The sequence below is a fragment of the Aythya ferina genome (assembly GCF_964211825.1).
Source record: "Aythya ferina genome assembly, chromosome: 9".
Lineage (NCBI taxonomy): Eukaryota > Metazoa > Chordata > Aves > Anseriformes > Anatidae > Aythya > Aythya ferina.
In genome coordinates, this window is record NC_140305.1 from 12,342,459 (window position 1) to 12,361,779 (window position 19,321).

A 19,321-nucleotide genomic window follows, 5' to 3' on the forward strand; every position below is an offset into this window, starting at 1 on the left:
GGAGCAGTTCTTCCCTGCACGTGATGGAGCAGTGGAGCAGGCTGCCCAAAGAGGTTGTAAAGCCTCCTTGGAGGCCATCAAAAGCGTCTGGCTGTGGTCCTGGGCACCCTGCTCCAGGCGGCCCTGCTTGAGCTGGGGTACGACCAGAGGGGTCCAGAGGTCCCTTCCTATCTCAGTCCTGCTGTGGTTTGGTGATCAGCCTGGGGTTTTGGTGGGGCCAGGCTTTCCCAGAGGCTCAGAGACAGGCTTTGGGTTGCTCTTCTTGTCCCTCCTCCTCCTCCCCCCAGAGGAGGGCGTTGCGAACCCCTGTGGGTAGACTTGTCCACTGGAAAAGGGTCAAGATCCCTGGAAAAAAACTAAATGCGGAGGAAAAGCCTAACTGGCGGTGTGTGAATTCAGATGGAAAGATAACTGATGGAAAACGAGGTGTGAAAACCAAGTCAATTGTCCCCTTGCCCTCCTGTATCAGTTTGCCCCATGCTCTGAGCTGCTAGCATGAGAGCGGAGCCTTCCCCGTTCCCTGTGGTTTAGGGTAGGGGCATGGCCGTGGGACGAGGCAAGAGCTTCTTGGTAGGGAGGCAGCTCCTCCGCTGTTGGCTTTGGCTTCTTTTCAATTTATATATTTCTCTTTATTTCTAGTCTCCTGCCTAGGGAGCTGCTGTGTGCCGTGTCGTGCTGTTCCTCCCAGTTTTCTTTCCAAGATTCACAGCCTGTTGGGGGCTTTTGGATCGAGGAGCTGATGAGGAGGGAGGGGATTGGGCTGTGCATCACCCCGGTGCTGAAATCCTTGCAGCACCCTGTTTATTTGAAGGGCCATGGCAAGGACTAACGAGCACTTAATGATGTGCATGGCTGTACTTACAGCAAGGGGAGAAATAATATTTGCATGGCGCCTGTCGGTGTGGGACACAGATGCTCGGTGGGGACACGGATGGGAGCACAAATCATCAGCAGTGCTAGAGGGAAGCTGTGGCCGAGATGTGTTGGTTTTGGCCAACACGAGGAGAAGCCAAGTCCCAAAAGGAGAAGTCCCAAAAGGAGCTGTGCCCTCCTGCCTCGGCCGTGGAGGGACGGACGGGTCGATTCTGGGTAGGGGCGGTGCGTTTCCTTCCCGTGCTTGGTTGAGACTCGGGAATCGAGCAAGTTCATCTGCATGTCTGCTTGCTGAAAACAAATAAATAAAACCTGGAGGATTTTTCCCATCTGTTTCTGTATGTTGTTGCTCTCACTATTATTGTTGCTACTCTTTCTTGTGAAAGAACAAGAAAAAAAAAGCGGGGAAATGCCAGCTGTAGTACGGCTTTTAGATATTTTCCACCAAACCTGCCGTGGAAAGCCCCCCAGCAGTGGAGCACCGCTCCAGCAGCCCTGTTTTTATTCACGTGTCTGAAATCACTGCCAAACCACAGCTGCTTGGAGCTGTCATGGGCCAATGTGGGTGCGTAATGTGGGATGTCCCAGGTGGTCCCGTGAAGCACACAGGTGCTGGGGGGCTTCTCCCTGGTTTTCCTGGTGCCTGGGTGTTGATGCAGACATGCACCTTGGGTTTTTGCAGCTGAAGATGATGATTTCTTTATCTTATTTTTTTTTTTTTTTTCATCTTGTGTTTCCCCAGAAACCCTGATGGACACGCGGACGGCGACGGCTGAGCTGGGCTGGACCGCCAACCCACCCTCGGGGGTAAGTCCTGTGTCCGGCTGCGTGCGCTCCTTCTCCTGAGGCCAGGTTGGGTCCAAGCCCGTCCCCTCCCTGCCCCGCTGTCTCCTCCATCCAGGCAGGTCCCCGTGCTCGCTCCTCCCCATCCTCCTGCTCGTGCTTCCCCTCTCCCTGTACCACAAGGCTTGTAATTAGGAAACATTAGCAGGCTCAAAACAGCTTTCATACCTGGAACATCATCCATAATTGCACTCAGCAGTGCTCTTCCCTGGCTATTAATGTCACTTTTATGAAGTAATGAGGAACAAAACACCCTGAGGCACTTAAAACATCTTTTTTATATAATACGAGTCTTTGAGGGATGGAAGCATAAAATAACCTGACTCACATTCCCCTGACAGAGAAAGTGATAGACAAAGACAGGCGCAGACAGGGAGGGGAGCAGTGGGGTGGGTGGCAGGCTGGTACCCGCGCGGTGCTGGCCCTGTGCTCCCCAAAACCCACAGCTGGAGAGCTGGGCTGTCGGGGTGCCAGGTGCCTTGTTGGGTGGGCTCAGAGCATCTCCGGGGGCTTTGGGGCTGCCCCACTGTGCTGTGTACCCACTGGGGTTGGTTGGCCCCAAGGCCATCCCCTGTGAAGTTCGGACAGGCCTGGAAGACCAGAAGGAGCTCAGGGATGTGCAGCTAGATACGTATGTGCAGGCAGGTAATGATAGAAGTAGGTATGTGTAAATAAATAACAGTACACAGCACCGAACCCTCTGTCCTCCTGTAGGAGATCAAATTTTCCACTTTTCACATTTTCCCTTTGATGTATGACAGGAGAAGCCCCACCAGGAGAAGCCCCACTGGGGGTGGTTCTGGGGTTTAACTGTTTTTTTTTTTTTTTTTTTTTTTTTCCTGGGTATTATTTTGCCTAATTGATAAGTGGTCAAGCAAATGGTGCTTCTGGGAGCACCTCGCTGCTGGGGAAAACGTGAGCGTGCACAGAGCAGGTCCTGGTGGGGTGGGTAAGGAGCTGAGGGATTGTGTTGTGCCAGACAGCACCTTGATACGGAGCAGGTGAAAAGAAGAAACAAGAAGAAAGGTGGGAGAGAAGCAGCGGATGTGTGTGGGTCCTTCCTGCTATATGGGCAGTGCAGGGCAATGGAGAAGATGGGAGCAGATCCCTGGCTGCTGCTGGGGCCTCAGCTCCTCCTGGCCCTTTCCATCCACCTCCCTGGGGAGTTTTGTTCCCCTGCCCCTCCTGATGCCACCAGCTTCCCCGTTCCCCATCTGGGGCTGGCTCTGCCCAGCCCTGCTGTCACCGGAGTGATCCCTGGGGAGGGGTGGGAGAGTTCAAAGGGGAGAGGGCAAAACCTCATAACCGTGGGGCTGGTTTTGGTTCGCCAGCTCTTCTGGGAGTCGACGCTCGGTGCTGCCCCTCCACACTCAAATGCCCGCAGTTGCTGCCGCCGTGTTGCCCCCAGGAATTACTCCCGTATCTGGCGTGCTGCGTAAAGGTTGCTGTATGAATAATGCTGTTATGAGGAGACTGTAAACATGGATTAGTGAAAATGAATGGATTATGAGGCTGTAAATCTGTCTGTGGGACTCTAATTCCATCATACTCCATTCACAGTTTGCTGCTGTCTCTTAATTGAAATTGTAGCCTGGATTGTATTAATGCCCTTCTATAAATCGAACTGTGAATCTATATTCTCTCTCTGCTGCGACGTGCTTTGGTAATGCTTTATTTAAAGAGTATTTTTTTTGCTGGGGGAAGCAATCCCGTTGTGCCCAGAGCTTGAGCCTGGCCTTGCCTGTCAGCCCGTGTGTTGGCTCGGTCTCTGATGAAGACCCGGCCTCGTGCATTGCTGTTCTTCACTTCTCAAAGTGCTTTGAGAAATTTCATCTCCCCATTTGTACGTCCTCCTCGCCTCCTGGGGCAGCTGAGGCAATTTTCCCCTGTGGAAATGATGTTTTAGCTTCAGCTGGGAGCGTGGGGCAGCGAGAAGGAGGTGAAGTTTCCTCCTGGTGCTGTTTCCCTGTGCACCTGGGGCTGTCTGTCTGTGACAGTGCTCCTGGCCCCATCTCGCGAGGTGCAGCCAGATGACCTCTGGAGGTCCTACTGATTAGCACCAGACTGATTTAGGGTCCTCCTCTGAGGCCATCCCTGCCTTTGGGGGGACTGGTGCCTCCGGTGGCACCTCCAGCCCCACCGCCTCCCTCTCACGGCCTCTCCTCTCCTTTGCGCAGTGGGAAGAAGTGAGCGGCTACGACGAGAACCTGAACACCATCCGGACCTACCAGGTGTGCAACGTCTTCGAGCCCAACCAGAACAACTGGCTCCTCACCACCTTCATCAACCGGCGGGGCGCCCACCGCATCTACACCGAGATGCGCTTCACCGTGCGGGACTGCAGCAGCCTCCCCAACGTCCCCGGCTCCTGCAAGGAGACCTTCAACCTCTACTATTACGAGACGGACTCGGTCATCGCCACCAAGAAGTCCGCCTTCTGGACGGAGGCACCCTACCTCAAAGTGGACACCATTGCTGCTGATGAGAGCTTCTCCCAGGTGGACTTTGGTGGCAGGTTGATGAAGGTGAACACCGAAGTGAGAAGTTTCGGGCCCTTGACCCGCAATGGCTTTTACCTGGCTTTCCAGGACTACGGGGCTTGCATGTCTCTGCTCTCCGTCAGGGTCTTCTTCAAGAAGTGCCCCAGCGTGGTGCAGAACTTCGCCATCTTCCCCGAGACGATGACGGGGGCGGAGAGCACCTCTCTGGTGACTGCCCGCGGCACCTGCATCCCCAATGCCGAGGAGGTGGACGTGCCCATCAAACTGTACTGCAACGGGGACGGGGAGTGGATGGTCCCCATAGGGCGCTGCACCTGCAAGGCCGGCTACGAGCCGGAGAACAACGTGGCCTGCAAAGGTAGGGTTGGCCTTGGTTGGCGAGGTGCTTTGTGCTTCTGGAGCTTTGCTGACGTGATGTTCGTCCCCAGACAAGCTGCTGTGGGTGATGTGAGTGGCCTGGAGCTGATTTCCAAACGGATCTGCTGTGAAAGCTGTTTCGCTCTGGGGGAACCAGGCAGGGATCTGGGAGCTGCGGTACTCAGATCTGCTCCCAGGTCCCTAAATGCTGAAAACGTGCAGAGAGCACCTTCCTTTCTGCTCCTTCCACCCCAGCACTGTTGAGACAGCTGGCGTGTGTCACTTCTGTCCGTGCACAGGGAGCCCCCAAAGCTTTGTGGTGTCCTCTGGGGGTGCGGGTGCTCTTGGTGCGCCGTGCTGGTGTGATGCTGCAGGGCGCATGGCCCCTGGCTGCACCCTGATGTCAGCCCCTGCTTGCAGTGGGGGCACTGGGTCCTCTGGGGGGCTTGTTTGTGCACGGGAAAACATGGTAGAGCATGGAAGGAAAACCTTTGCTTAAAATATGGTGGTGTGCTAGGTGTTGTCCTGTTCATCTTCAGAAGGCTGTTGGGCCACTTTCCTGGTGGCGTGTGTTTTGTTCTGCTGCCCCTGACCTACAGTCACTGATGCCCCTTGGCAGAAGCGTGAATTTTCCCTCCAGTCCAAGTCTGAATCTGTCTTGGTGGTCTTTGCCCCATGATCTCTGCCATGAGAGCACGGGGCAGCACTGCTTCAGAGCAGAGGCTACTGTGCATCTCCTGCATGCTGCCATGACCCGGTGTGGAGCAAAAAGGGTAAGAGCAGAGCAAAAACCCGCAGCCCCGGGAACAATTGCAGCACGCAGAACCCAATCTGCATTCTCCTGGTGCTTTCCAGAAATTGCAAAACCGGCCACGTGTCTTGGACATGGGCGTGCATCGTGACGGGGATGGGGGCACCCATTTGAGCCCCTCTGCCACCGCCACGAGCCTGCTGGAAGCTGCGGCGATTTGCTGCCTTCAAAGGGCGATGCTTGCTGGCAGAGCCACTTTCATCTCCTCGTTATTTCCTGAGCAAAGCTGCAGGAGCTAGGCAGCCGTCGCCGGCCTGACTGCCGTGCCGCTGCTCTGGTTCTGGGTATTAATTGGTTTTGCTGTGTTTTTTTTTGCCGTTTTTCTGGGTTCCCCCAGCCAAGCCGCTGGTGTGCAGCTGCTGGGTTATAAATATGGAAACGGTGCTCGCTGCTTGTCATCTCCTTTTGCAGTTCTGATGAATATTTCCCAAATAGAAAAAAAAAAAAAAAAAACTGCAACCCTATTAGCATTACAAGCTGCCCTTTCAGTCTCCTCTCCTAAATTATGCTCGTGTTTCTGTACCTTGCTTGGGAGCAGGGGGAGCAGAGGGTTTTCACATGAGAAGGGCTGCAATCCCATCCATTAATCCCGTCCATCGCCGAGCGGAATGTTTGGGAAGTTGCTTGTTGCTGCTGTTTTCCTGACCTTTCCTCATGGTTCATGCCCTGTGCTCCTGCTCTGCAGTGCCAGGGCTGAAGAAGAAACTTGTGCCACCGCTCCACAGAGCTCCGGGCTGTTGTTTTGCCTTTGTGTGGTGGGCGTGCATCGTGTCATGGCTCCTTTGGGTGAAAATTTGGGCCACTGGCAGGTCTGAGGGGGTGGGAATGTCTGCTGTGGGCTGGCCAGCAGCGTCCTAAAAAGCACCACGGTGTCTGTGGGTGCAGCCTGTTCTCGAGGCTGGTGGCTCAGGCAGGTGGTTAAGTGGTCCCATCACGTGTGTGACCACGGTCACCCTTTTCTGGTGGTCTTGTGAGTTGCAGCAGAGCTCTGATAATGCTCCTTTTACAGCCCCGTACGAGTGTTTCCCAGTTATACTGGTCAGGAGGACTGGTAGAGGCTTGGGCATCACGTGGGACGGGCACGTCTGAAGATCTTGGTAGATGCTTGGGAGAAACAGCAGAGCAATAAGCCAGCCGTTCTCTCCAGGAAGTCCAGTAGAAACAGCCCTATATCTAGGGCTTCGCTCAGGTCTGTTGGAAAGCTGACCGTGTTTGGGTAAAAATCTGGCCTTGGGTTGGACTCTGGCTTCTTGATAGCTTGTGTGGACCCTTTGGTCACGAAGCTCATGAGGGTGCAGCGCCTCATGGGGTGATGCCGGTTAGGGATGGGCGCCCACCACCTGCTCTGGGTCTCCTGCAGCAGGATCTGGGTCCCTCCATCACAGCCCTCGCAGGGCAGGGTGTGGGATCGCACCCCAAAGTGTGGGGTGAGCATCTCTGCCTGGTGGCTCCGCCGCCGCCGCACCGGCTCCTGGGAGGCTGGCGCTGCTGACATCTGCTTGAAGCCTTCGTCAACCTGAGCAGCCGAGATGAGCCACTTAACGAGCCCGGGGGAATTGTCACAGAAAAATCTGTGGTATTTTAAGGTTGAGAAAATGGGATTAATTCCTCAGGGAAAGAGGGAAAATAAAAAATAAAAGGGGAGGGTTGAGTTGCTGAGCTCCATCACCCCAATCTCATCCCTCCTACCCCAGGAGTGGAGGCAGTGCTGTGGTGGGGCTGACAGAGTGGATCAGCGCCAGGGGCTCGTTAATTGGGATTATCATTGGGTATTCACAGTGTTTGGGGTCCTTGTTCTCCCTGTGTTTTCCCCGCTGGATTTTGGGGCTCCGTGCCTGAAAGCCCAGGTGGGGCTGCCCCAGCTGCTCTGAGCCTCAGGTCGATGCGAAGCGGAGGCTGTAGCTGAGCCCGGAATGAATAATTCATGGGGCACGGTAGCCCACGCGCCGTTCAGGTGGATATTAAACCCATCCATCTCTCCCACCCCGGCCCTCAGCCGTGCTTTATGGCCTGCCGCCCGGTCAAGGCGCAGTGCATCACCGCGCGGGGAGGCGGCCTTGGGCGCGTTCCTTGGTTCCTCCCAGAGGGAATTCATTAATCCCTTCCTCTGCCGGGGCTTCACTCTGAAACCTAACGATGGCAGGCAGAGGGGCTGCCCGCTTTGCCCCGATGGGGAAGGGGCGGTTCTGGCTTGAGTCTGGGGGAGGTGGGGGAGCACCGTGGGGGCCAGCCGGTGGTGCGGGCGATTTTGCCTTTCCCCGTGGCCAGCTCCATGGAGAAACCAGTTTAGGAAACCGTCTGAAACGAGAGCAGCTTGGTGCCACGTTTTTACGCGGTGTTTCTAAAGGCAGAGAGAAGGGCTGAGAGCGCCGTTGTGCTGCTTCCCAAGCTCTTTCCAGTCTTTTTTTTTTTCTTTTTCCCCTCCCTCTGTTGGCAAATTCTTCTTTCTTTGTCTCCGCTTTGCCTTCCCTCCCGCCCCTCGCCGTGCCGGTGTCCCAGGAGGAAGGCTCCTTCGGGTGACGAAGGCGACGGCGGTTCTGTCCCGTGGGCAGATGGCTTGAGGGAGGGGGGCTGCAGAAAAACCCTTTTATTTTTTGCTCACCCCGAGGTGGCTGCAGCCGGCCCCTTTCCACCGCTGGGTGGAACAGGCAGCACGGCTCTGCCAGCACCGGGCAGGGATGCGCCGGAGCTGTGGAAAGGGGGTGGGGGGGAAATAATCATTTTTCTGAAGTTACGGCTTAATGAAGACATCCGTTAACAGCCGTACACCATTTCTCAAGGAGAACATCCAGGAAAACCTTGTTATTTTTTTTTTTTCCCCCTAATGAGCATGGTGGGTTTTAATAGAGGTGTTAATTGGACGTCATTAGCCAAAAGGCTCCGCGGGTGGGTTCGGGTCCTGCGCGGACACCCGGAGGAGCCGGCTGCTGCCGGGGCAGGATCAGGCCTCCGAGGGCTCGGGGCAGCTGCCCGCTGCTTCGCTTTGCTGCGTGTGGGCTTTTTATTTTATTTTTTCCTCCTCAAAGACTGCCGTGTATATATTCCCTCCAATTTACAACAAGGACTTTTGAGTGTTGTATCGATTTTAGCCTTAAAAGAGGCAGAAAAAGCCCGTGGATTTTTTTTCAATAATTGCATATATATATATATTTTTTTTTCTTCCAAGGGTTTTTTCAAGAGCCTATTTACAAACAGGGGAATAAATCCGCCTCCGACACGCCGGCTTTGTTCCACCAGGCTTACGGGCAGGCCTGGGAGCGAGCCCCACAGCCCGTGCTCGGCCCCGCGGGAGCCGGGATTGTTCTCCTGCACAATGGCAGGGCGGCGAGGAAGCGCAGGGTCCGGCGCGCGTCCGGCCCCGCATTGTTCCCCGCCGATGTTTGCAAAAACGCCGAGCACCTGGCCAAGCCGGTGACTCATTCCCGGCAGCCCGAAAACCTCCCTGTGACTTTTTTTTTTTTTTTTTCCCTTCCCCCTTGGTTTGGTTTGTTGGGTTTGCGGTGGGACGATGCCTCCGCTGCGCTCCCGCCTGGCGGTGATTTCGGTCACGTTTGGGTATCGAAATCGGTGCCTTTGTAGGGAGCCCCAGCGTGCAAGGGATGTTTCGCAGCTCGGAAAAGCTCCCGGAGCTGCCCACGTACAGAAAATCTCGGCCTCACTGCGTGCACAGCAGGTGTTAAGGATGGGGGAGACTTTTCTCCTCCTCCCCCCCCATTTGTTGATCCCACACCGGTGTCGGCGCTGTTTGCAGAGGGGCTGTTCCCAAAATCAGCCTGGCAGGGTGTCCGGGCAGCGTGCGGCGAGGCACAGAGGGTGACTTAACCTCATCTCAGCCCGGCCGTGCTCACGAGCAGCTTTGCTCCACTTTTTTTTTTTTTTTTTTTTTTTTTTTGTTGGTTTTGGTTTTTCCCCCATTCCTTCATTTCCTATTTCTATCTGGCAGTGGAGCCAAAGTGCCACAGGAAAGCACGCTTCCAGGGGATTTGGTTTCTCCTGCAACCTTTCTGGCGAGCAGGGGGAGGAGGGTGCCTGCCGTGGGGTCTGGCCCCTCGTGCCCATGGGGTTGTGCCCTATTTGGGGGTTCCTCCCCGCCTGGCTCCATCCCACTGCGCTCCCCCCATTAAAACCAGTGCTGCTCTGCATCCGTGTGTCCTGGCAGCGCGAGCGGGGCCACGTGGCTGGAGCCCTCCACCGGCACCGTCCTGGGGTGCCTCATCCATCACGGCATCGGCGCTAACGAGGAACCACTTCAGGCGTAATTAATAAGCACTTGATGTTGTCTAGATCGAGGGGCTACTTGCCTGGCGTGAGCGGGCGGTGGAGGGAAAGGTGCTTAATGAGCTCCTGGCAGGAGAGGGGAAGGTTTCCAACCAGCGCGGAGGGGCTGTGCGGGGCACGGGGCTGCTCCAGGCGCTGGTGGCACCACGAGGTGCTCCTGGCTTCCCCATGGGGCAACGTTCAGCGTCCTGGGGGCCCCCGGGGACCCCAATGGTCACAAGGCAGAAAGCGGATGCGTTCCCAAGTGGTCCACGACTGCCTGCTCCCTGCCAGCACGCCCTCGGTGCCGCCTTTTGTCCTGAAGGAGATGTGACCTTGCTTGATGCAGCCCCTTGCATCCAGATTTGCTTTTTGTTCCTGCAGTGCCTGTTTCCCGTAGTGTTTCTTAAGAGCCAAGCAGAAACGAGCTTGAGCAGGCAAAAAAAGGGGCTCACAAAAGTGACCTGGACTTTTGTTTTCTTCCCCTTGACTGCTTTTGAGGGCAAAAATGAATTTTCCTGCTTTCCGCCGAGCTGGCAGCCTTGTGGCATCATCTGCTTTCCTTTTTACGTGTTGAGCTTTGCTTTTTCTACATGAATAAACCATTGTGGGCCAGGCTCGGAAGCTGCTGACTTTAATTTATGTGTGTCCCACGGCAGATCTAAGCCTATTTCTCCAGAGGTGAAGGGCTGGCTTAATTAACTCGCTGCGTCAACGCGACGAGACTGGAGCTGCTTGTAATTATGTTGGGCGGGCGCTCAGCTCCCAGCCTTTGGGGCGTGTTTGGAAAATGGGGTGAGTCGAGGTGGTTTAAGGCAAACGGAGAGGGCTTTCTCCTTCTTTCTGAGGACTGGGAGGCGGGGAGGCTCCGTGGTGGTGGCGTGTCCCCATCGTGGTGGCACAGCAGGTATCCAGGGCCAGCTGGTCCAGGAGAAGACCTCACCCTGGTCTGAGGTTGTGTCCACGCAGCCCCAGGCCACCGCGTTGATTTGTCCTCCCAGGAATGGTCGGGACAGGATGAGTGTGATAAATGCCCTCCGATCACCTTGGGCGCAATCATAGCATCCTCTAAATGTCACTTTTTCCTACAGGGGGCAATTTCCGGTGGGCATTTATTTGCCTTTATGGCATCTTTCATCCTCTTTAGCCTCCGTGTGGTCCGTGCTTGGAGGTGGCGGCACGAGGAGGAGCGCTGCCTCGCTGCTCCAACACCCTTAAAGCACCCTCGTTAGGGCTAATTGCGAAATCAACGCCGGGGGATAGCGGGGCTGGTTTTGGGGCGGGGGGCTCGGGGGACGGGGAAGGCCCCGGGCTCAGCCTGGGGGACTTAGGCGAACCTGCTGTAATTACAGGAGAGCAGTGCTAATTGGTAATAGTAACAATTAAGGGCCACGTGTTTGCGGATTACAGGAGTTTGCAGAGAAGCAAAGTGATAAAAGAAACCTGAGGATGCCGGCTCACGGAGCGGACTGTGTTCCCATATTTTGACAGGTGTCGCTGGGCTTCCTTGTAATTAAAACAAACGCAGCCCTCACACCGACCCACCAGCACGCTGAAGCCAGGGGCTGTTTGTATGAAAACCTTCCTCTTGTCATCCTCCCTCACTCTCCTGTTGCCTGCCCTATGGGTTCAGGTGGACGTCCTCTCCATCCTTATCCTGGTAGGCGCCCAGCACGCTCCCCGTGCTTTTCCAAGAGCAAAAAGGGCACGTGGGGATGGACCCACTGTGTATGGGGACAGCACGGGGAGCGGGGACGTTCCAGCCCTTGGCCGTGGTGGCCTCTGCTTTGGCGTCCTGATGGTCACCTTCAGGGCTGATGGCCCGTGTGTCTGGCTGCCTGCCTGCACGAGCCTTTGGCTCATGGCCGCCGCGTGCTTCCAGAAGAGGCCACACGTGTGGCACAGGCGCTGTGGGATGCAGGGGATGGTGGTGGGTCCCTCCGGGATGCTGCCAGGAAGAGCTGGTCCTTTGTAAAGCACCAGGACCGTGTTTCAGGCCGGGGGAAGATCCCCTGAATAATCAAATCATAAAATATTGTTTTGATTTATTCCTTTTTATCATCTTTTAATATCTGGAGAGACTGCGCAAGCAAGAGGCCTTCATGAGTTTTGAATGACAGGTTAAAGGGCTCCAATAAAGATTAGATGGTCCACTATCTCCCAAGGAAATTGCATCAAAGTGGTTACTCCTGCTTGCTCCTATTAATTTCCTCTTCATGGCTGCTAGGAGATGCCTCATATCCTGATGCAGCAGGCAGGGGCTAAGAGGCACTTCCCATTATCTCCATCATCGCCGTGTTTATGAGACACTTAGTGTGGTTCTTCGCGGCGCCTCGGAGGTGGTGGCACCGCGGGGCAGAGCTGGGAACAAGCGGCCGTGGGGCCACCACCGTGCAGGTGACAGGGGAGCCGCCCTGGCCGGGTGGTGGCCTGGTCCCTCTGGTACAGCCAGGGAAATTTGGGAGCTCCCTTCTGCAGCCTTGGGGCTTTTGGGGGTGTCAAGGGCAAAGGGGGGGCATCAAGTTGAAGGAGCATCCATTTGTCAGCACCTCCTTGGTAAGGGCCACCAAGGTGGGGTGGGACAGGGACAAGGGACCCCATCTGTGTCTCTCCATCTTCACCCTCCATCACGGAGCAGCGATGCAGCTGATTAACGAAGCCCCCTCCCGTTAAAGGCTCGAGGGGATGGTGGGGAGCAGGGACATCCACCACCACCACCCGGCAGAGCCCCGGCTCCTGCCCGTCCCATCTGAGCACAACCTCTCTGCTCTTCTCTTTGCAGCCTGCCCGGCCGGGACCTTCAAGGCCAGCCAGGGTGCGGGGCTGTGCGCCCCGTGTCCCCCCAACAGCCGCTCCAGCGCCGAGGCGTCGCCGCTCTGCGCCTGCCGCAACGGCTACTACCGGGCCGACCTGGACCCGCCGGCGGCCGCCTGCACCAGTAAGTACTGGGAGGAAACTGGGGGCCGGGCTCGAGCCCCGCAGCTGTGTCTGCACTCCGCTGTCTTGTTCCTTGTCTTGTGGAGGGAGTGTTTTGGGGTGGGGGAGAGGGGTTCTGCCTGGTGGCGTGTGCCGTCAGGGGTGTTTCTGGGGTGGTGGTTACAGGCTCCAGCTTGATTTTTGGTGAGGAAAGAGGCTGGGAAAGAAAAGAGGACTGCTGGTGTTCTTCAGCCTGCTGGGAGCGTGGCTCCTGGCCTCAATGCCTCCCAAACTGCCCGCCCAAAATCGCCACGGACTCAGGTCTTTAAGCCAGGAGCTTTAACACCAGGATGTTACGGAATACGACCGCTGAAGATGCTCTCCCTTATCCTCATTTTCCAGACCTCACCGTTTGGCTGCAAGCTGCTGTGGGTACTGGCCACCTCCTCTCCCACAGGGGCGCACCCCTTGTACTGAGCCCCAAAGCCCCAGTTGCTCAGCGGTGGTGGCAGCGCTGCCCTCTCACCCTGTGGCTGCCTGGGGGCCAGCACGGAGAGTGGTTCAGGGCCGAGGATTTCTGGTCTGCATCCCCCTTGTTTTATTATTTAGGGGTGCGGCTGGGACTTCCCATGCTGTCCCTGATCTGCAGCTCCTTAGAAGATCTGTTGTAGATGAGCTTAACCTACATAAACCCTATTTTTGCGGGCGATGGGATGTTTCCCATGCTGGCCACCCCACATCTTTCTCTGGAGCCTGCATGGGTTAGTGCCGTTGTGCTTGTGCTTGCCGGGATGCACCTGATGCCAAGGAGTCCCCGAGGTTCCCCTTCAGAGCTGGAAACGTGTTTCCATGTGGTGCCGAATTGCTCGACCTGTTGGAGCAGAAGTCAGGAGGTACAACACCTGCGGATGAATCTGTGCCTTCTTTGTGTCTTGTTACGTTGCTGATTTACAGTACTGCTTCATGAAGGGATTACAGTATAAAAAAAAAAAAAAGCCCATTTACTGATTTTATTCTTCCTTCTCATCAAAGCTTAGTTTTCAAACAGGCTAACTGGAGGTGCCAGCTGTTCGCTGACGAAGCTGTTCTGTGTCACAGGACTAAATGCTTCTCCATCTTTGTTTAATTTATTAGTTGATCATTAATGGGAAATCCCCCCAGTAAAGCAGTGCCACAGCCTTGCTGGTGCCTTGAACAGGGCGGCTTCTTCCAGAAACTCTTCCCCATTTCTTTTTTTTTTTTTTTCTTTTTCTCTAAGAGCCCTTAAAGCTCAAAACATTGCAGCTGAAAGCTGTCACCTGTGTCAGTGCTGTGGTCCTGGGTGTGCCAGGAGGGCAGTGTGGTTCTGGGGCTAAGCATGGGTAACTGGGAGGTGTGCTGGCGGTGCCTTGGTTTAGAAGAGAGCCATGATAGGCAGGCAAGCAGTAATGCTGGGAGCACGAGAAGCTGGTGGCAGGAGCCTCCTTGACCAGGGCAAAAGGCTTTTTCTCCTTTTTTTTCTTATCTGTTAAGGATCAGAGGCACCTTGAGCCTGCAAAATCCCTTGCTGGCAAGGATGCTGTGCTGGCAGTAGCTCAGTGACAAGCACCTTCAGCCCAGTGCTGGGGGAAAGAATTAAGTGGATGGGATTTTTGTTACTTGATTCTATTTTACGTGTTGCCTGTTGCCTCCCATTCCAGCGAATAATTCCTGCACATCCCCAGATTCCCCAGCACACTTGTGGGAGGTCCCCTAGGACATTTTTCCTCTTTCAACCTCTTCTCTAAGGTCAGGTCCTCCATCATTTTTATTGCTCCCTCTGAACTCTTCCTGACGTGGAGAAGTCCTTTTTTTCTTCCTTGCAAGTGCAGTGCTCACACCCGAGCCCTGCTGGCATGAGTAATTAATTGTTCTCTTGGCCTTAATGTAAGGCAGCAGACAGCTTTTGGGTTTTCAGAGGTGGACCCACCCGCATGACACAGCTGTGCACTGGATTTCTCTCCCTGGTGTGGCTGGCACCTCCTTTGTCGCTCCCTATCGATCCCAGCCACGTTTTGCCAACATACAAAATCGGTGCTGTATTTAATTCCCTTCCGAAGCATCCGCCACAGCTCCCATCTCGGTACTACCCGCGGCGTTGATCAATGAACTCTCTCGTCTGACATCCCAGCTGCTAATAAAACACTCCGACGCTGTGGGTAAATACCCATGCTCCCAACCTGAAGCGCTGAACCACCAATAACCGTTTACTATTTCTGACTCTTTTCTCCCCTTGTTCCTGCGTTTCTGTGAGGTTCTGGCTAGGTGATGTGTCAGAGTCCCAATCTGAGCCCCCAAGCCTCTTTCTTCTGCTGGAGGCGTTGGTGGGTGGGGATGGAGACAGGAGAAGATAGGCAGAGGTGGGGAAAGTCTGTGCCGTGTCCAAAGAGGTGGTGATGTCCCTCCTGCCCAGCCCCAGAGCAGGCAACATTTGGCACGAGGACTCGTCTCAACCCCTCTCCTTCCCCACAGGCGTCCCCTCTGGCCCCCGCAACGTCATCTCCATCGTCAACGAGACCTCCATCATCCTGGAGTGGAACCCGCCGCGGGAGACGGGGGGCCGGGACGATGTCACCTACAACATCGTCTGCAAGAAGTGCCGCTCGGACCGGCGCGCCTGCTCCCGCTGCGACGACAACGTGGAGTTCGTGCCCCGGCAGCTGGGGCTGACGGAGACCCGCGTCTTCATCAGCAGCCTCTGGGCGCACACGCCGTACACCTTCGAGATCCAGGCGGTCAACGGGGTGTCCAACAAGAGCCCCTTCCCGCCCCAGCACGTCTCCGTCAACATCACCACCAACCAAGCTGGTGAGTCGTGGGGAGCTGGTTGCGATGCCAGGGTCTGTGCCTGTTGTTTATACCCCGCTGGATTTATGGGGGTGAGGTGGCACCAGCCCTTCCCTGCACTTCTGCGGTGGGAAGGGGGAAGTGGGTTGAAACCTGGCCCTTCCCTGCGGGGCAGGAGCACAGCAGGCAGAGGGGATGGGGAAGAAGCAGGGGATGGTAATTTCTGCTTTGTGCCGAGCGTGTAACGCAGGCAGCCTTTGTTAACCTGCTCCCTCAGGAGAGCGCAAGACAGAAACCTGGCGTAAATTTTTTAGTATCTCCCCTCCTGGGAACGCTGATCCTGTCAGACTCTTGTGTTATGTTTGCGCCTGGCTATCATTGCTGTCTTGTTAACCATGTGCAAGCAAACCTGCTCCTTGCACTGAGGCCTTTTCTTCTGGGGTGCGTTTTGGAGGAGTATTTTTGCTGCCCCCTGCTCCTCCATCCCTGCAAGTCCCCTTCATCTTCCCAGCTCTGCTTTCCTGGAGCTCGTGTGTCTCTGCCTCCTGGTCTACCTTTCTTCCCTTCTCCCCGTCTTCCTTGCTGTGTTTGCCTTGTGAATGCTGTGTGCCCCCCTCCCCACTGCTCTCGGCACTGATCCTGGCTCTGCAGTGAGCTTTTCCACCTGGTTTCCAAGTGGCCTCGTGTTTGCGCATGGCCGGATCCACGCAGGTTGGTTGGTGTTGGCTCGCCCCAGTTGGGCACTGGGTGTTTGGGCACAGCATCAGCCCTGCCATAGACAGGCAGGAACGTGGGGGGGGGGCTGGGAATGCAGCAATTAACAGCACAGCTATCAAGCTAAGTGTTTAAATTCAGAAAATGAATGTCTTGGAGCGAAAGTGGAAAAGATTTAAGGGGGAAAAAAAGGATTAAACATGCTGGATAAACAGAGGCAGCACTGGACTGTTGACATCTCCTGCAGCACGGTGCAGGCGTGCCACTTGTTCTGATGTGCTGAGCAGGAGGGAGCGATTATCCTCCCTCCTTTGTCCTGAGCATGGTGGCCCTGTGTGGGTCACCCTGGCACAGCTGCAGTTCCATAGGGCCTTGGATACCTTTCCTGGAAGCTTTTGGTAGGAAGGGGGGCATGATTAGGGCCACGCTGCCTGACTCTGGCCCTTTCACGTGCACCTTGGAGGGCAGCAGGTCTGGGGTGGTTTGAGTCCGTGCTGCAAGTTTGGGCTTTGGAAATGGAGCTGCTTGGAGGCTGGGCACTGCGGCTCAGTGCTCCTGGAGAGCCCCTAAGAGCAGAGCCAGCAGCGAGCAGTGGATGCAGGTGCCACAACCAGGTGTCCCTTGGTGTGCTGGGGTCACATCCTCGACTGCCTCAAGTTACAGAGCGTGCCCAGGGAGAAGGAGCACTGAGGATTTCCAGATCCCTAATTAAAAAGAGTAATTGGTTTAAATACCAGAATTCCCCCGCTGGCTCACCGCTCGGGCTCTGTGTGAGCTGCTGCACTGCTGCTCTTCCCACCGCCAGACGGGGACCTTGTCCCGTGGGGCCAACAGCCGCAGGCGTGAGAACCAGGAGACGGGTGTAAATCAGAGCTTCCACCCTCCCCTGGTGCTCAGTCCTACCCCTTGGCGTTAATTTCCCCCCCCTCCCTTGGCAGCACCCTCCACCGTCCCCATCATGCACCAGGTGAGTGCCACCATGAGGAGCATCACGCTGTCCTGGCCGCAGCCCGAGCAGCCCAACGGCATCATCCTGGACTACGAGCTGCGCTACTACGAGAAGGTGAGCCGCATCTGCACGCCCGACGTCAGCAACGCCGTGGGCTCAAGGCCGGCAACGGTAAGCTCGGGTGGAAACCTCACTGCAGAGGGTGGGCAGGGGGAGCAGAGGGTGGGCTTACGGCATCAGCACGACCTTCCTCAAACGCCCATCGCCGCCCGCTCCGGCTGACCCCTTTGTCTCCCGGCCCTACCTACAGGACCACAACGAGTACAACTCCTCCATGGCCCGCAGCCAGACCAACACGGCCAGGATCGAGGGGCTGCGCCCCGGCATGGTCTACGTGGTGCAGGTGCGAGCGCGGACGGTGGCTGGCTACGGGAAGTACAGCGGGAAGATGTGCTTCCAGACGCTGACTGACGGTGAGCGAGTGGCCAGGGTGCAGGGGGGGAGGAGGACACGTTCCCAGCCGCAGCTTCAGGCTCTAATTGGATTAAATGAACTTGTCTCTGCGAACCTCTCCCCCAGCGGGCAGCATGGCAAAAGCCAGGTGATTTACAGGGATGTCTTATTAATTGCCAGCTGGAGGAGTAATCTGCTGTAAATCTGCTATCTGTGTTTGCTCCCCTGCTATTTAGCTGTGGTTTCGCCTTTCCTGCATGCATCTGTGGTGTTGGGGCTGGGTGCTCTCCAACCCAGTCGGGTCCCCTCCCTGCTCTCATTTCTCCAGGTGTTTGAGTCGTCCCTCCTATAAATCAGTCCTTCCAGCCCTTTCATTAGTTTTATTGCTTTTCTCTGAATAACGTCAATAAAAGATGCAGAGAGCAGAACAGATGGATGGAAAAGAGCCATGCCTTTTCCTGCCCCGGGTCATCATCCATGGTGTGCTCAGCATGCTGTGGTGGGGAGAAGCGGAAGGGTGCAGGGCCCCCAAAAGGATGTGAAGCTGTCCTGAGGTGTTTGGAGCCACATCTGTGTCCTTTCAGGCAAACCCTGAAGGCTCAGACCCATCTCTCCTGGGGTTCCTCCCCTAACGTGGTACACTGGAGGAAAGGGCAAGTCACAACCTTCACGGTGTCTTCTGGCCTCCTCACCAGAGTCTTGCTGTCATTCCCCTTCCCAGTGAGTGGACACCCAGAAATACTGCATCCCTTTAGGCACTAATAACTCATGGGATGGCTTTTCATCACTCCTGGCTTTGGAACAAATGCAGGAGTCAGTGAGTGGAACAAGGCTGTTTTCTTGGTCCTTCTGCCCCTCTAGAGGCTGAAGTCCCTGCAGAGAGCCCTTTTTCTGTTGCTCTCAGCCCAGCTGTGCTCCAGTTAGGTGACACCCGTGGGTCCCAGCCCACTGGTTCACCAACCTCTGCAGGCTGGTGAATGCCCAGCGCCAGGGCTACAAAACTGCAGGAGCACTGGCTCCCCAGGGAGCCTTGAGAGAACCCGACTTTGAGGTCAGGCTGCGTGACAAACAACCATTTAATATCTTTGTCAACGCAATTAAAGTTGCCTTTGGGTTGGCCACGTCTTGGTCATGAGAAATGTGTCCTGCTGTGATGAGATGGGGTCTGCAGTTGGACTGCTTTGGGGTGGGACAGTGCCTTGCAGGCACTCCATGACCCCAGCCCCAATCTCCACCCTGGCATCTCCAAACTCGTGGTTTTCCCAGTCCAGGACAGGAACCAGCCAGCTGCAGGATGCTCAGAGCAGGGCATGCGTTGGGCAAGCTTCTGGCAGCAGGGAGAAGAGGGAAAAGCACACAGGGGACTGAAAGGAAGGAAATGGTAATAACCCCCCAGTGCCTTCAAGATCGAGGATTAGAGAAGTGAGAAGAAAAACCCTGCCTCAAATAAGCAATTAATTGAAATTTAATAAGAATGGATATTGTAGATTATTAAATAATAATTGATTGTTAGAGGAGAATTTCTTCGGATTTGAGCAGCATGCAAGGGAAAAATCTAGCTGCTGGTAATTAACTGCAGAGCAGAAAAATACAGATAAAAGGGTGTTAAATACTTCCTTTTGGAGTGAATTTTATTTTAATCCCTGCTTGTGGCTTCTGGCATGAGCGACAGGGCAGGACTGTGCTGGTTAGGTATTGCTCCGCAGACCTAAATGCAAACAGGTCAAGCCTGCTTCTTGTTTACACCAACATCCTCTTGCTTTAATGTGGCCTGAAGTTAGGTACAAAAATCAAATGAAAGTGGCCTTGTCTTGAATGAGGTTTGCAGCTGAGTCTGATGCT

The 19,321-nt window shown here is 55.4% G+C and overlaps 1 protein-coding gene across 2 annotated transcripts in view; it reads left to right on the forward strand.

Annotated features, from left to right (window-relative positions):
• The window catches only part of EPHB1 (EPH receptor B1), a 49,983-nt gene that overhangs the window by 16,897 nt on the left and 13,765 nt on the right, over positions 1 to 19,321 (forward strand). For both annotated transcript variants that reach the window (XR_014696088.1, XM_084529876.1), the window contains exons 2-7: positions 1,616 to 1,680; positions 3,894 to 4,575; positions 12,425 to 12,580; positions 15,049 to 15,384; positions 17,016 to 17,197; positions 17,337 to 17,499. Coding sequence is in view for 1 of the 2 variants with exons in the window: in XM_084529876.1 (XP_084386002.1) it covers positions 1,616 to 1,680; positions 3,894 to 4,575; positions 12,425 to 12,580; positions 15,049 to 15,384; positions 17,016 to 17,197; positions 17,337 to 17,499 (1,584 nt within the window). In the remaining variant the exon portion in view is untranslated. The remainder of the gene's footprint in view (positions 1 to 1,615; positions 1,681 to 3,893; positions 4,576 to 12,424; positions 12,581 to 15,048; positions 15,385 to 17,015; positions 17,198 to 17,336; positions 17,500 to 19,321) is intronic.